General features: G+C 36.8%; 1 protein-coding gene across 3 annotated transcripts in view; it reads left to right on the top strand.

Annotated features, from left to right (window-relative positions):
* LOC726842 (optomotor-blind protein) overlaps positions 1–15,931 on the top strand; it is a 113,200-nt gene that overhangs the window by 33,768 nt on the left and 63,501 nt on the right. For 2 of the 3 annotated variants that reach the window (XM_026441621.1, XM_026441622.1), the window contains exons 3-4: positions 7,602–7,715; positions 11,537–11,699. In XM_026441621.1, the coding sequence (XP_026297406.1) occupies positions 7,602–7,715; positions 11,537–11,699 (277 nt within the window). The remainder of the gene's footprint in view (positions 1–7,601; positions 7,716–11,536; positions 11,700–15,931) is intronic. The other variant, XM_026441623.1, reaches the window with a different exon arrangement.

Below are 15,931 nucleotides of genomic sequence, written 5' to 3'. Positions count from 1 at the left end.
GGATTTTGGAAATTTTCCATGTTATGAAAGAAGAATGAAAGAGGAATGAGTTGACTGAAAGAGGTGGAATATTCTCGTGTTTATATAACAAGATTGTATAAGAGTATTGACGTGGAATAGGATGAAATTGTATAATGACACCGAGGATACTTCACACTCTGTCCTTCAAATTTTCTTCGAACGATTCGAGCAATTGCAGCATCCTCCCAAACCCGAAACGTTGAAGAGGCTATAGGAGAAAAACAACGATTCGATCTCTTCTGTTCTCTTGATCGAACCGACAAAAAGAAACTCATCCAAATCTTCCTTCTTCTCCTCCTTGTCCCCCCCCCTTAACACTTCGAATTCTCCCGAAAACCTACAATTCCGGCAAAAAAACACGGGCAGAACGGACTGTTCCCCGATCCCAACGTTCCTGGAACCTCTCCGCGTCGAAATCGTGCTCCCAACTGAGGGGTCTCTCTCTCTCTCTTATAAAATCATAAGGCCGAACACGTGTCCGTGTTGGAGGAGGAACGGCGCATCAACGGAGCCGAATTTCTTTTCCCGTAATCTGAAGGGGGAGGGGGGGGCCATTAAACCGGCGGACGCCTTCGAAAGGAATGTCACGGGGTTACGCCCTTTCTCCTCGTTTCTCGGCCCCCGAAACGGGCCCCCGATTCCTCGGCGCTCGTTAACGACAGGCCGTTTCTCCACGAACCGTGCAGGCTGACGAGACCTTGGCCTCATCATCCCTCTCCTCTTCCTCCCTCTCGAACGTTTTAAAGGATAGTTGTTGCTTTCCTCGAGGGTGAAGAAAAACTGTGAGGATTCGATATCGTGTCTTTTTAACTGAAGCGTTGTTGAATTTATTTATTTATTTTTTGAAAATGAGGGTGGATTGAAAATTGTTTCTCCACGAAAGGATATTTTCTTAAAAAAGGAATTTTCGCGATCAATTTTAATAGGAAGAAAAATTAATGAACGTGGCGATATGATTTTTCCTCCTTCTCTACTTTGTACGAAGCATGATTTATTCATGATTGCTGGAAAAACAAACGAGAGAGAGAGAGAAAGAGGGAGGGAAAGGAGTGTCTTTTTAACTGAAGCGTTGTTGAATTTATTTATTTTTTGAAAATGGGGGTGGATTGAAAATTTTTCAATTTAGAATTGAAAATTGTTTCTCCACGAAAGGATATTTTCTTAAAAAAGGAATTTTCGCGATCAATTTTAATAGGAAGAAAAATTAATGAACGTGGCGATATAATTTTTCCTCCTTCTCTACTTTGTACGAAGCATGTTGATTTATTCATGATTGCTGGAAAAACGAACGAGAGAGAGAGGGAAAGAGGGAGGGAAAGGAGTGTCTTTTTAACTGAAGCGTTGTTGAATTTATTTATTTATTTTTTGAAAGTGGGGTGGATTGAAAATGATGTATAGAAAAATGAGTATTTTTATGGGTATTGGTGAAAAGAAATCATTTTTCAATTTAGTTAGAATTGAAAATTTCTTAAAAAAGAAATTTTCGCGAGGGATTTATTTATTTTCAATCACGATCAATTTTTTAATAGGAAGAAAAATTAATGAACGTGGCGATATGATTTTTCCTCCTTCTCTACTTTGTACGAAGCATGTTGATTTATTCATGATTGTTGGAAAAACGAACGAGAGAGAGAGAGGGAAAGGAAGAGAGCGTTTAACCGTAAAAAGAAGGATCGTGGTCGGTTGTGCTGAAAATTTTTCTGGCCCTTGGTTTGCCCGTCGCCAGCATCCACCCGCGGGATGGATATTTTGCCTCGCGTCGCAAGGATAATCCGGCTTAGAGTCCTTGTGCGTGCTCCACGTGAACGAGGATCGATCCTCCCTTCGTCACGAAATTCAGGACAGTAGGCAGATGCTACGAAAAATACCCCTGAACGGGCTTTAAAGTCGCCCGATCGACCGATTTTTCATCGACCCCTTCTTTCGACCTCGTCGAAAAATGCTTGCCCCGAAATCTCAATGTTTCGTATTTCATTTCGGATCCTCGAAATATCTTTTAAAGAGAGATCGTTATTCGAAGTTATATCTCTGCGAAGTTCGCACAACAGTTTTTCCTTTTAACGGCGTGTAGTAATAATAACACGAGTCTTCCAAATACACTTCTCTCGTCATTTGCATAGCATTTATTTATGGCAAGATAACGCGATCCATAAACAAGCTTCGAAAGACCGAATAAAGATAAAGGAGCGATAAATAAATAATTAATTTGTTCCTAAATTATCCCCTCCCCGATAATAAAATTCGAAGAACCGATATCTTTCTCCCGAAAAAGAATAATTCGATCAACGCGTGTTCCAAAACATTATCCCCACATACACGCGAGGAACACGATTCTCCTCGAATTCGTTGCTCTCGCGTTACGATCCCTAATTGATTATCAGACTGTTCTGGGGCACGAAACAATGGAAATCCGTGAGGCGGATGTCCACGCCGCGACATCCTGACTTATATTTATCGAGGAGAGACGAGAGGAGAGAAGAGGAGAGGCTGGCTCGTATTGTTCGTGGGCAGAGGAGGGAGAGGAGTGGTTTCTCAGCAGACGCTATTCGTTTATGGCGGCTAATTACCGTAATTGGCCCGGCCGTTATAACGGCGACGTTTAAGGATACTCGCGCCGTTAGCATACAAAAGTACAATAATTCGAGGGGGGCGAGCCGCGGCGATTTCTCTTAAGGCAGTCGCAGCTTCCATAATGGCGTACGAAGCGTTTCTGGCGAACGTGCGCTCTCGAACTCTGCTCTTTTTTTGCCATCTTTTCGCGGCTGTGTGCAAGGAAGAGGCACGCACGCCGCGAAGGAGGAACGAGGGAGGAGGGAGGGACGACGAGTCGAGGAGAACAGTGTAAATTGGAACGTTCCGATTATAGCTCTCCGATCCGCTGGAATTTTAATTTCCTTCCCTCCTCCCTAGGGGAGCATCTTTTATTTTAAAATCCTCTCCTTCTTTCCTTTCTCGCCTCCTTTATTGAACTTTTCGGCGTTGCTCTTCGTTTCTCTCTCTTTCTTCTTTTAATATCGTGGAAAAATTTGTCAGTCGAGAAGGACGTTTATCAAACTTGGAAAAAGAAAAGGGAGAAATCTGGTTTCTTTCGTAATTTCATTGTGGGAGAATGTTAAACGAGCCTCGATTGTTTCGCCTAATAAAACGAACTTCTTGGAATAATGGGGATAAATGCTGAGCAAGATTATTCGAAATCAACGTCGAAGCAAATTGAATTGGTTTGATTTTTCGAATTTCATTAATCGACGAGGACAAAGATGTCCACCTATTTTCTTCCCGATACTTGCGACAACAAATTCTCTTGCATCTTTTGTGCAATTAAGAAGCAAGTTTGATGCTCGTTTTCTTTTTCGATCCGCAAATTTCCTTTGAAATTTCTAACTTTCTATCTCTCCTCGCGAAAGATTCTTGACTCGAACTTCAGTTTTTAAATTTGAATTATTCGCTAGGAGATCCCTTTTTATCATCGAGGCAAGAATATACGCACTCTTCTCTTTTAAGATCTTGTTTTTGTCATTCCTTGAAGAATAAGAGAATACATCTTCTTCTTGGCTACGCGAAGCATTCTTAACTCGAAGAACCATCCACCGTCTAAGTCTTTGTAGAAACAGTCTTAGCCTAATTTTTTCTTGCCTCTATTGTCTTTTTATTTCGCTCTCAATTTCGTTCCAAACTAAAGTTTCTTCTCTCTCTCTCCTTCGTTTAAAAGCAACAAACAATTGTTGCCTCAACGATCGATAAACGAAAGTTTATAATATCGCGTCGCACGAGTGGAATCCTCGCGTTTGCTTGGCGCGTTTGATGAAAGCCAGGTGAAGGCTTTCGGCAAGAACGAAGGCGTTCGAAAGTCAAGGTGGAACGATTTCAATCTCTCTCCTCCGGTATTTTCGCAAAGTGGCGGCATTCCAACCGCGGGGCTGGGATCCGCGAAAAAGTGAAAACACGCCGAAATGCCTGGTCGAGGCGAGGCCGGCCTCCGAGGCGCCCTCTTTTCTTCCCCCGGGCGAGATGATGATACCAGGGCCTCCTCTTTCAACTTGTCGGGGGCCGCGTGCCCTCCCTCCCTCGCCGCTTTTTATCCACGCCACTTGGGTGACAGCGGCCACGATTGACTCGTGCACGTTTCTATTCCGCCCTCTCGGGATTCCTATCGGAATCTCGATGAGTTTGGATAACCATTTTCAGGGTTGAAAAGAGGAAAGGGTTAGTTTGATCATAATTCGTAGTTTCCTTTTTCTTTTGTTATCTATTACGATTCGTCTATTTTTGATTTTAGAATTTAATGGCCGAGAGTTTGACCGCTTTGGAAACGATATCACCGCGCTAAACGCAAGTAGTCGTTTTTATTTCGTTCTCTCAGGATTCTTATGAGAATCGCACCGAACTCTCGAAGATACTATTGTATTTTCAGGGTTGAAAAGAAGAAAGGAGTAATGAGGATTAATTTGAGGATATCCAAGTAATAGTTCGAGATGTCATAGTTTTCTTTTTTTTTTTTTTTTTTGTTATCGATGATTTACAAGAATGGCGGAGAGTTTGACCGCTTTGGAATTACGATATTACGTAAATGAACGTTTCTATTTCGTCTTCTTAGGATTCTTATGAGAATTACATCGAATTTTTGAGAGTTTGGATACCATTTCCAAGGTTGAAAAGAGGAAAGGGTTAGTTTGACCATAATTCGTAGTTTCTTTTTTCTATTATTACGATTCATCTATTTTTAATTTTAGTGTTTAATGGCGGAGAGTTTGACTGCTTTGGAAACGATATCACCATGTATAAACCAAGTACTCGTTTTTATTTCGTTCTCTCAGAATTCTTATGAGAATCGCACCGAACTCTCGAAGATACCATTTTCAGAATTGAAAAGAGGAAAGGAGTAATGAGGATTAATTTGAGGATATCCAAGTAATAGTTCGAGATGTCATAGTTTTCTTTTTTTTTTTTTTTGTTATCAAGAAGATTTACAAGAATGGCGGAGAGTTTGACTGCTTTGGAATTACGATATTACGTAAATGAACGTTTTTATTCCATCTTCTTAGGATTTTTATGAGAATTACATCGAACTCTTGAAGAGTTTGGATACCATTTTCAGAGTTGAAAAGAGGAAAGGGATGACGAGGATTAATTTGACTATAATTTGTAGTTTTCTTTTTCTTTATTTATTATTATGATTTATCGATTCTTTTTAATTTTAGTGTTTAATGGCGGAGAGTTTGATCGTTTTGGAAACGATATCATCGCGCGTAAATCAAGTACACGTTTTTATTTCGTTCTTCCAGAATTCTTATGAGAATTGTGAACCGAACTTTTGAAGAGTTTGGATATCATTTTCAGAGTTGAAAAGAAAAAAAGGATGACGAGAGTTAATTTGAGGATGTCCAATTCATAGTTTTCCTTTTTTTTTTTTGTTATTGACGATTTATCAATTCGTGGCCATCTATTTTTAATTTTGGAGAATTTAATAGTGGAGAATTTGATTGCTTTGGAAAATGAGCGTTTCTATTTCATCTTCTCAGGATTCTTATGAGAATCTCATCGAATCCTTGAAGAGTTTGAATACTATTTTTAGAATTGAAAAGAGGAAAGGGGTGACGAGGATTAATTTAAGGATATCCAATTCATAATTTTCTTTTTCTTTTTTTTTGTTATCGACGATTTATTAGAATTGGAAACGATATTATTCAAATGAATGTTTCTATTCCATCTTCTTAGGATTCTTATGAGAATCTCACCGAACTCTTGAAGAGTTTGGATACTATTTTCAAGGTTGAAAAAAGAAAAGGAGTGATGACAATTAATTTAAGGTTGTCCAATTCATGTTTTCTTTTTCTTTTTCTTTTGTTATCGACGATTGGAAACAATATTGGAAACAATATTACACAAATGAACGTTTCTATGTCATCTTTTCAGAATTCTTATGAGTATTACATCGAAGAGTTTGGATACCATTTTCAGAGTCTGAAAATAGGAAAGGGTTAATTTAACCATGTCCACAGTTCGTAGTTTCCTTTTTTCTTTCTTTATTATTACGATTTATCGATTCGTGGCCATCTATTTTTAATTCTAGAATTTAATGGCGGAGAGCTTTAGGAATCACCGCGCGTGAACAAAGAGAGAAACAGACGAACAATATTGATTAATCTCGTGTTTTTTCTCTCTCTCTCTTCCAACTCTGAACGATACTTTATTGTTGTTTAGGGAAAAAGCGAGACGAGACAGACTCGATTACAGTAATTTCATTTGCGATACGAGAGGAATATAAGCGTAGAGCGTTCTTCGTATCGATTATTCTATTCCCTTATGAAATTTATATACACATTGCTAAAGCAGGAAAGCGAGGAACGAATTTTTCTTTCTTTCTTTCTTTCTTCCTTCCTTTCCTTTCCTTCAAAATCTCGTCAAATTTCGAAGAAAACATTAAACCTCTCTCGAGTGCGGGCGATATTTATTTTAAATGGCGAGTGCCTCCAAGTTTTAAGATTGGCTCGCGAGTAACTTGTAGCGAGTATATCGATGCGTGTTAGGGGTGTTTGATAAGGGTGGTGAACGCCTATGGGTCGTTCTGCGCATGGGTCGAATGGGGTAGGTACGGGATTGGGTATGATATCCGCGGTTGAACGCTTCGATCGAGTCCAGAAGTGGCCGTCTTAGAAGGTATCCTCGATTCTTAGAACGTTCTCGATATTACGTAACAACCGAGGATTTAACGAGCAATGAATTTTTATAGACCGACTCCAATTCGTACTCCTGGAACGAAGAATAATTTTAATTTCTTAACAATTCGAAAATGTAATATAAAATACACCTTTTTTACAAAATTCTCGATTATCATCGATAAAATAAAATAAAATAATATTTTACTTTCGTGTGATTTGTTTTCTGATTTTAATTTCTTAACAATTCGAAAATGTATAAAATATATCATCGATAAAATAAAACAAAATAATATTTTACTTTAACTCGTGTGACTTGTCTTGCGAAAATGTATAAAATATATTGTCGATCGATTATCATCGATAAAATAAAACAAAATAATATTTTACTTTAACTCGTGTGACTTGTTTTCCGATTTTAATTTCTTAACAATTCGAAAATGTATAAAATATATCATCGATAAAATAAAACAAAATAATATTTTACTTTAACTCGTGTGACTTGTATTTCGATTTCGCTTTTAATTTCTTAACAATTTGAAAATGTATAAAATATATTCTTGATCGATTATCATCGATAAAATAAAACAAAATAATATTTTATTTTAACTCGTATGATTTGTCTTCCGATTTTAATTTCTTAACTAATAATATTTTACTTTAACTCGTGTGATTTATCTTTCGATTTCGCTTTTAACAATTCGCTTTTTCTTAACAATAATTCGAAAATGTATAAAATATATCGTCGATCGATTATTATCGATAAAATAAAACAAAATAATATTTTACTATTTACCTAATGTGATTCGAAAGATCGTACGTAAAGAGAAAAAAAAGGAGAGAAATTATGGACAAGTTACATTGGATCAATCGATCCAATTTCGAACGTTTCATCAATCTAATCGAATCCTGTATCCGTTCCAGGCAGATGTTCCCTCAAATGAAGTTCCGAGTTTCCGGATTGGACGCGAAGGCCAAGTATATCCTCCTGTTGGACATCGTCGCCGCGGATGACTACAGATACAAGTTCCACAACAGGTAAGGGGAGAGGGGAGGGGGGCGGGGGCTTGTTAAACTTCTAAGGAACGTAATCGTCGCGTACAACCAATTCCAACGATTCGAATAGTTCCACGAATCGCGATCATGAACAAGCTGTTGCATCCACCAACCTTTCGTGACGTACACGAACGCGGAAATTAATGCAATCGCCAGATTACTAGTACACCTATGTATTCCCACTTGCCGATAAACTCGCGATATAATTATCCTCCTCCTTTTCTTGTGTCGTTCATTCATTCATTTATCCATTTTATTACCTATATATATATATATGTTACTTGTTTATTTATTTATTTATTTATCTATCTATTTTCGTTTATCGCTTCATCGAGGGATTTTTAAAAGATTCGATAGATATATTTTTTACATTATTCATTCTTCGTTTCTACTTGTTCACGATATATAATTACTCTTCTTTTTTTTATATCTCTGTATTATTTATTTATCTATTTTCGTTTATCTATATATATATATGTTTCCACTTGTTCACTTGCTGATAATCTCACGATATAATTATTCTTCTTTTTTTTTCTCTCTATATTATTTATCTATCTATTTTCGTTTATCGTTTCATCGAGGGATTTTTAAAGAATTTTTGCGATTCGATATCAGGAAAGATATATTTTTTACATTATTCATTCTTTGTTTCTACTTTTATGATATGATTATTCTCCTTTTTTTTATATCTCTATATTATTTATTTATTTATCTATCTATCTATTTTCGTTTATCGTTTCATCAAGGGATTTTTGCGATTCGATATCAGGAAAAATATATTTTTCATTTTCATCCATTTTTTTTATTATACTTATATATACGTTTTTACTTGTTCATATAATTATTCTTCTTTTGTTTATATCTATATTATTTATTTATTTATCTATCTATTTTCGTTTCATCAGGGATTTTTAAAGGATTTTTGCGATTCGATATCAGGAAAGATATATTTTTCACATTGCCCTTTTTTTTTATTATACTTATATATATGTTTTTACTTGTTCATATAATTATTCTTTTTTTTTTATATATCTTTATATTATTTATTTATTTATTTATCTATCTATTTTCGTTTATCGTTTCATCAAAGGATTTTTAAAGGATTTTTGCGATTCGATATCGGGAAAGATATATTTTTCACATTGTCCATTTTTTTTATTATACTTATATATACGTTTTTACTTGTTCATATAATTATTCTTCTTTTTTTTATATCTATATTATTTATTTATTTATCTATCTATTTTCGTTTCATCGGGAATTTTTAAAGGATTTTTGCGATTCGATATCAGGAAAGATATATTTTTCATTTTCATCCATTTTTTTTATTATACTTATATATACGTTTTTACTTGTTCATATAATTATTCTTCTTTTTTTTATATCTATATTATTTATTTATTTATCTATCTATTTTCGTTTCATCGGGAATTTTTAAAGGATTTTTGCGATTCGATATCAGGAAAGATATATTTTTCATTTTCATCCATTTTTTTTATTATACTTATATATACGTTTTTACTTGCTCACGATATAATTATTCTTTTTTTTTTTATATATCTTTATATTATATATGTTCTCACTTGCTCACTTGCTGATAATCTCATACAATTATTCTCCTCCTCTTTTTTACACATCTCTATATCGTCCATTTATTTATCCATCCTATTCTCCTATTCTCATGAAAGGATTTTTAAAGGATATTCGCGATTCGATATCGGATTATTCGTTTATTCGTTTTGTTAATTTAATCGTGGGGGATACGTTGGTTACGTATATTGCTCCGCCGTTTATTTTTCCTCTCTCCTCGAAAGTTTCGCGCGCACCGTCTAATTTTCTTTCGACGAGAGAGGAGAAGTTTATGCCCCGAAATGACGAGTTACCAAAAATAACCCGTTCACCAGCCGATAGTGTACAACGTGCAATTTGAACCGCCACTTTCCCCGACCAAACAGATTTATAACCCCGAAATTATCACGTACCAAACTCGCGTCCGATCGAGCGCGGGGACAACACCGCCTCTCTCTCTCTCTCCATCTAGTTTCCCGCGAAGAATCGGCTTCCATCGTTATCGATTTATAACTTAACTTTAACTTTCCTCCACGAATTATCGACGCACGATAACTGCGATCTTATATTTCGTTACTTTTTTCTATCTCTGCAATTGAAATTGTACAAACTCGTTTTATTTAAAAGATAATTTTCACGTTAAAGAGTTAAAGGAAAATTTGGAGAATGGAATGGAATAGAAATTCGAATTTTTCTTTCTTTTTTTTTCGTCGCTTGGTGAAGAATCTCGGATCGAATCGAGAAATTTCACGTAGGCAAGTAGATGCAAAGAGGTAAGAAAACTTGTCGCGATTATAAAGTTTTTGCCGAAACCTCCTAAAGAGATGTTTAATTAGCTGGCCGTTAACTTTTTCCTAGAAACGTGCAGACACGCGTTCTCACGGCCGACAGAGAATCCAGCTTCGTTCCAATGGTTTTTCGCAAACGGTGTTAAACGGGACATAATCGGAGGAACTTGGAGGAAATTCGACGAGTTTCACGAAAGTCTTGCGACTCCTCGCCGCTCCAAGTTCTCACGAAACTTTTTCTCCTCTTCTTCCGATTTCTCTCGACTTCGAAGAATCCGATTTCAATTCTCTCCTCGTTTAAGATCGTTTAATTCCGAATTTTCGGAACAAATGATTCGTACTCGTTCCTTTTCTTTTTTTTCTCGTTCTCTCGAGAATATTTTCAAAGTTGGATTTGGCGTTGAAATTTTCCCGAGAGGCAAGCGGAGGGACAATTGGAGAGGAGAAGGAAACGGAGGAACGAGGAGAAAAGTCGACGGCCAATCGAAAGGCAGACCACAATGAACGATTACATCACGCCGGCGACCGCAGCCACTTTGGAACCCGTCGAACGAGTTTCTTCTTCGCTCGCTCGTTTTGACCCACCTGCGACGACGGATCCGAACTGGCAGACACGCCTCCCTTAAAAGACAACAATCGCGGTAGCCGGTACTTAGAGGAATCAACCGAGAAACTCGAACGATCGACACCTTTCCTCGTCCGCTTCCTATCCGCCGATGTATGTTGCTGTAACTCGAGAATCGCGCTGCGAGTTTCACCGATTATTCCTCAAAGGGATATAATTTTTATAATCCTTTCTTCCCTTTTAATTTCCTATCTACTCGATATTTCTCGTTTCCTTATCATTTTTCTTTCCTCTTTTTTAAATATTTATGTGGAACATAAATATTTTATCGATTTTTCGTCGTCGATCCTTTAAGCGTTTTACGGATCGTTAAAGTTAATCCTTTTTATTAGTTAAAAATTATCGAATTAGCGTTTTTATTTTTCGTATATCGTATGTTTACGAAACATATTGGTCTTTGAATACGAAACGCGCAAGAAACGACAACACTCGAATGTTATTGAAATATCGATTCGACAAAGTCGCTTTCCAGCCACGGCACGGGACGGACGTGTTTCTCTTCGCTCCGCGTATTATATCGTATATAATAGTGAATTTTAAGTGGATTAAAATCACGTCGCGAAAAAATTAAACGTTGTAAAAAAATTTGTGAATAGTTGAACTCCATGTAACTCGATATAGTAATTTTTTTAACGATAACTTTTAATGATACGTATTTCGAAGAAGGAGAAACAAATTTATCATCTCGAATATTGGAATATCGAGACTATATAGCGGATTTTTGAATTTATATAAAGATTGAAAAAGAGTTATCGTTATAGAAATTATTAAGAAAGAATTTTAGAGGAAATTTACTAAAATCGATCCGTTTGTTCGAGCAGCAGGTGGATGGTTGCGGGGAAGGCCGACCCGGAAATGCCGAAGAGGATGTACATCCACCCGGATTCGCCGAGCAGCGGTGAGCAGTGGATGCAGAAGGTGGTGAGCTTCCACAAGCTGAAACTCACTAACAACATCAGCGACAAGCACGGCTTTGTAAGTACTGTACGTAACGCCAACCAAACAATTACTTACTTACTAGCCTCTAAGTTGGAGCTCCGAGTCTCGCAATTAATTCGCTAACGTTTTGCCCGGCTAACGATCGCCTCGATTAAAAGCTCGTTAGGCCGCGTGCACGACGATGACCACTTGGTGTGCTTGTCTCGCGAATTTTTCCTCCCCCTCCCCAAATTTATTCCACGACAGAGAAGAAAAATTTATTTGTCTCGAATCCTTGAAGAAATATAAATGGATAGATAGAAAAAAAGAATGTAAGAAAGATGTAAGAAAGAAAGAAAGAGTTTGTTTGTCGAGAACTTTAACGAGAAAATTGGAAAATTGTTACAATTTTTAAAGAAAGAGAACAGGAATAGGGAATTATTTGGATAAGTTTCCCTTTTTAAAATTTGTATGCGATTAATAATCCAATCCAGAGAAACTCCACATTTTCAAATCCAAAGATTAACTCTTACAACGAAGAAAGAAGAATAAGAAACACACGATATTATTCCAATAGTTGCATCCGAATTTTCAGAAGATTCAGATATTTATCGTTCCATATAAGCTCCCTTTTTAAAATTTCTATACGATTAATAATCGAATCCAGAGAAACACACGCCATTTTCCAAATCCAAAGATTAACTCTTACAACTATTACAAGAAAGAAGAATAAGAAACTTTCAGAAGATTCAGATATTTATCGTCCCATATAAGTTCCCCTTTTTAAAATTTCTATAAGATTAATAATCGAATCCAGAGAAACTCCACATTTTCAAATTCAAAGATTAACTCTTACAACTACAAGAAAGAAAGAAGAATAAACACACGATTATTATTATTATTATTCCAACAATTGCATCCGAATTTTCAGAAGATTCAGATATTTATCGTCCCATATAAGTTCCTCTTTTTAAAATTTCTATAAAATTTTTATCTTCTATATTAATAATCCAATCCAGAGAAACTCGACATTTTCAAATCCAAAGATTAACTCTTACAACTACAAGAAAGAAAGAAGAATAAGAAACACACGATTATTATTATTATTATTCCAACAATTGCATCCGAATTTTCAGAAGATTCAGATATTTATCATCCCATATAAGTTCCCCTTTTTAAAATTTTTATATGATTAATAATCAAATCCAGAGAAACTCCACACGCCATTTTCAAATCCAAAGATTAACTCTTACAACTATTACAAGAAAGAAGAATAAGAAACTTTCAGAAGATTCAGATATTTATCGTCCCATATAAGTTTCCCTTTTTAAAATTTCTATACGATTAATAATCCAATCCAGAGAAACTCTACACGCCATTTTCAAATCCAAAGATTAACTCTTACAACTATTACAAGAAAGAAGAATAAGAAATACACGATTATTATTATTATTATTATTCCAACAATTGCATCCGAATTTTCAGAAGATTCAAATATTTATCGTCCCATATAAGTTCCCCTTTTTAAAATTTCTATACGATTAATAATCCAATCCACACGCCATTTTCCAAATCCAAAGATTAACTCTTACAACTATTACAAGAAAGAAGAATAAGAAACTTTCAGAAGATTCAGATATTTATCGTCCCATATAAGTTCCTCTTTTTAAAATTTCTATACGATTAATAATCGAATCCAGAGAAACTCCACATTTTCAAATTCAAAGATTAACTCTTACAACTCTTACAAGAAAGAAGACTAAGAAACACACGATTATTATTATTGCATCCGAATTTTCAGAAGATATTTATCGTCCCAACAACCCTACTAGCCCCACGAAAGGAAGGAAGGAAACTAATCCGTATAATCCGCCCCTCCGTTTCACCCTCGAGATAATGGTGAATAAAAAGGCGGCGAGGACTACTATTACTATTAACCGTTCCCCGAGGAATCCGTAATCCTCCGCACGAGATTAAGTTATCGCGATGGATTTCGGCGTCAAGTAGTTGCAGCAGCCTTGCAGTAGCCTTGCAGCAGCCCCTGCGGTGGGCCTCCTCCTCCCCCTCTCCTCTCTATTAGCCTCACCCCCCCTTCTCGCGCATATTCCCCGCCGTCGTTTTCTCTGAGAAGAGGACGAGAAAAGAAGGGGGGCGACGAAACGGGGTCCTGCGGAAGCCAGCTTCGAGGAGAGAAGAAGCCCGGTTCTTTTCAGCGGCCACAACCTCCCCCTCCTCCTCCTCCTCTCCTTCCTTCCCTCCCTCCGTCCTGGACGCTGCTGCACCGTTCTCCTTTTTTTTTTTCTTTCTTTCTTTCTTTTCTCCTTTTTTTTTTTTCTTGCGAATCCTTTTTGCGGCAGTCCGTGTCGGCGCCCTTTGAAGGATCCTGCATCGCTGGCTCGTGAAATCTAGTCCTCCAGCCCGGGGACCCAAGAGCGATGTCAATGGCTGCGCTCGCACAGCCCGACCTTTGTTACGGACCACCACTCTCTCTCTCTCTCTCTCTTCCTTCCTCCTCGTCCTTCTCCTTCTCCTTGTCTCTCTCTCTTTTTCTCTTTCTTCCTTCCCGCGTGCCAATCGTGCGGTACGCCACCGTGCTCTCTCTCTCTCTATCTGTCTATCTATCTTTCTTAGACTTTTTTCCTTTTCTGCTGCTTCTTCTTCTTCTTCTTGTTCTTGTTCTTCTTCTTCTTGGTTGTTCTGGCAGGGGAGAGGGCAAAAGAAGGGGTTGAATCGGAAGGGGGGAGGGGATAACAACCATCGTTTCAGCCACGGTTCACCTGCCTCGTCCTCTCCGCGCTGAATCCCTGTGCACGAGCCCAGAAAAAATATAAAACGGGGTTTCGAAGAGAGAGAGAGAGAGAGAGAGAGATTTCTTTCCCAACAAGCAACCCTTTCCGGATTCGACCAAGATTTCGAGTCTCCACCAGAGATTCGGGCTTCTTTTTCGGGGGCTTCTTTGGGGGATGTGGGGCGGAAGATGCGCTTTTTCATCCCGATCGTCAGCTGCGAGGATCTTTATCTCGCGGCATTGAAGACCAAGTTCCCTCGAGTATATACTTTATCATTTTGTCTTTTTCTTGTTTTTTTTTTTATTATTATTGTTGTATACTAAATCGTGGCGCGAAAAGAATTCGAACTTGGGAGGTATTTCGAAAATTGATGTACTTTTTGATATTTTTTCTTGTTATATGTATATTAAATCGTGGCACGAGAAAAATTCGAATGGATAGGGAAAATTTCTTTGGAATAATTGTCGAACAAATTAGGTATTTCGAAAATCGATGTAGTTTTTGATATTTTTTCTTGTTATATGTATACTAAATCGTGGCACGAGAACAATTCTTGAAAAAATGGATGGATATTTCGAAAATCGATAGTTTTTGATATTTTTTTTTTTTTTTTTTATTATTGTAAATCGTGGCACGAGAAGAATTCGAACGGATAGGGAAAATTTCTTTGGATTGATTGTCGAGCAACTTAGGTATTTCGAAAATCGATGTAGTTTTCAAAATTTTTTTTACTATTATATACTAAATCACGAGAAAAATTTGAACTTGGGAGGTATTTCGAAAATCGATGTAGTTTTCGATATTTTTTCTTGTTATGTATATACTAAATCGTGGCACGAGAAGAATTCGAATGGATAGGGAAAATTTCTTTGGATTGATTGTCGAGTAACTTGAGAGGTATTTCGAAAATCGATGTAGTTTTCGATATTTTTTCTTATTTTTCTTTCTTTTTACTATTATATACTAAATCGTGGCACAAGAATTCGATGGAGAAAATTTTCTTTGGAATGATTGTCGAGCAATTTAGATATTTTGAAAATCGATATAGTTTTCGATATTTTTTCTTATTTTTTTTTTTTACTATTGTGTATTAAATCGTGGCACGAGAAGAATTCAAACTTGGGAGATATTTCGAAAATCGATGTAATTTTTGACATTTTTTCTTGTTATATGTATACTAAATCGTGGCACAAGAAGAATTCGAATGGATAGGGAAAATTTCTTTGAAAAGATTGTCTAGTAACTTGGGAGGTATTTCGATTACGAAAATCGGCGTAGGCGTTACAAATTTTCGATATTCGTAAATAATATTATCTCGCGTTATGTTATGGCGAGAGAACATTAGTCGCGCGTAATAATAATAACAACGAAACTCGAGTCGAGAACATTGGCTTCTCTGGAAGCCAGACAAACGATAAATTGGTGGATAATAATCGTCGAGGAGAAATATCTCCCGGTTGTATTTGTTGTTTGATGGAACGAGATACGAGAAGGGAAAGGGAACAATGC

This window comes from Apis mellifera, linkage group LG7 (genome assembly GCF_003254395.2).
Source record: "Apis mellifera strain DH4 linkage group LG7, Amel_HAv3.1, whole genome shotgun sequence".
Taxonomy (NCBI): domain Eukaryota; kingdom Metazoa; phylum Arthropoda; class Insecta; order Hymenoptera; family Apidae; genus Apis; species Apis mellifera.
The sequence above is the reverse complement of the archived record's forward strand: the minus strand, read 5'-3'. Positions and strand labels throughout refer to the sequence as shown.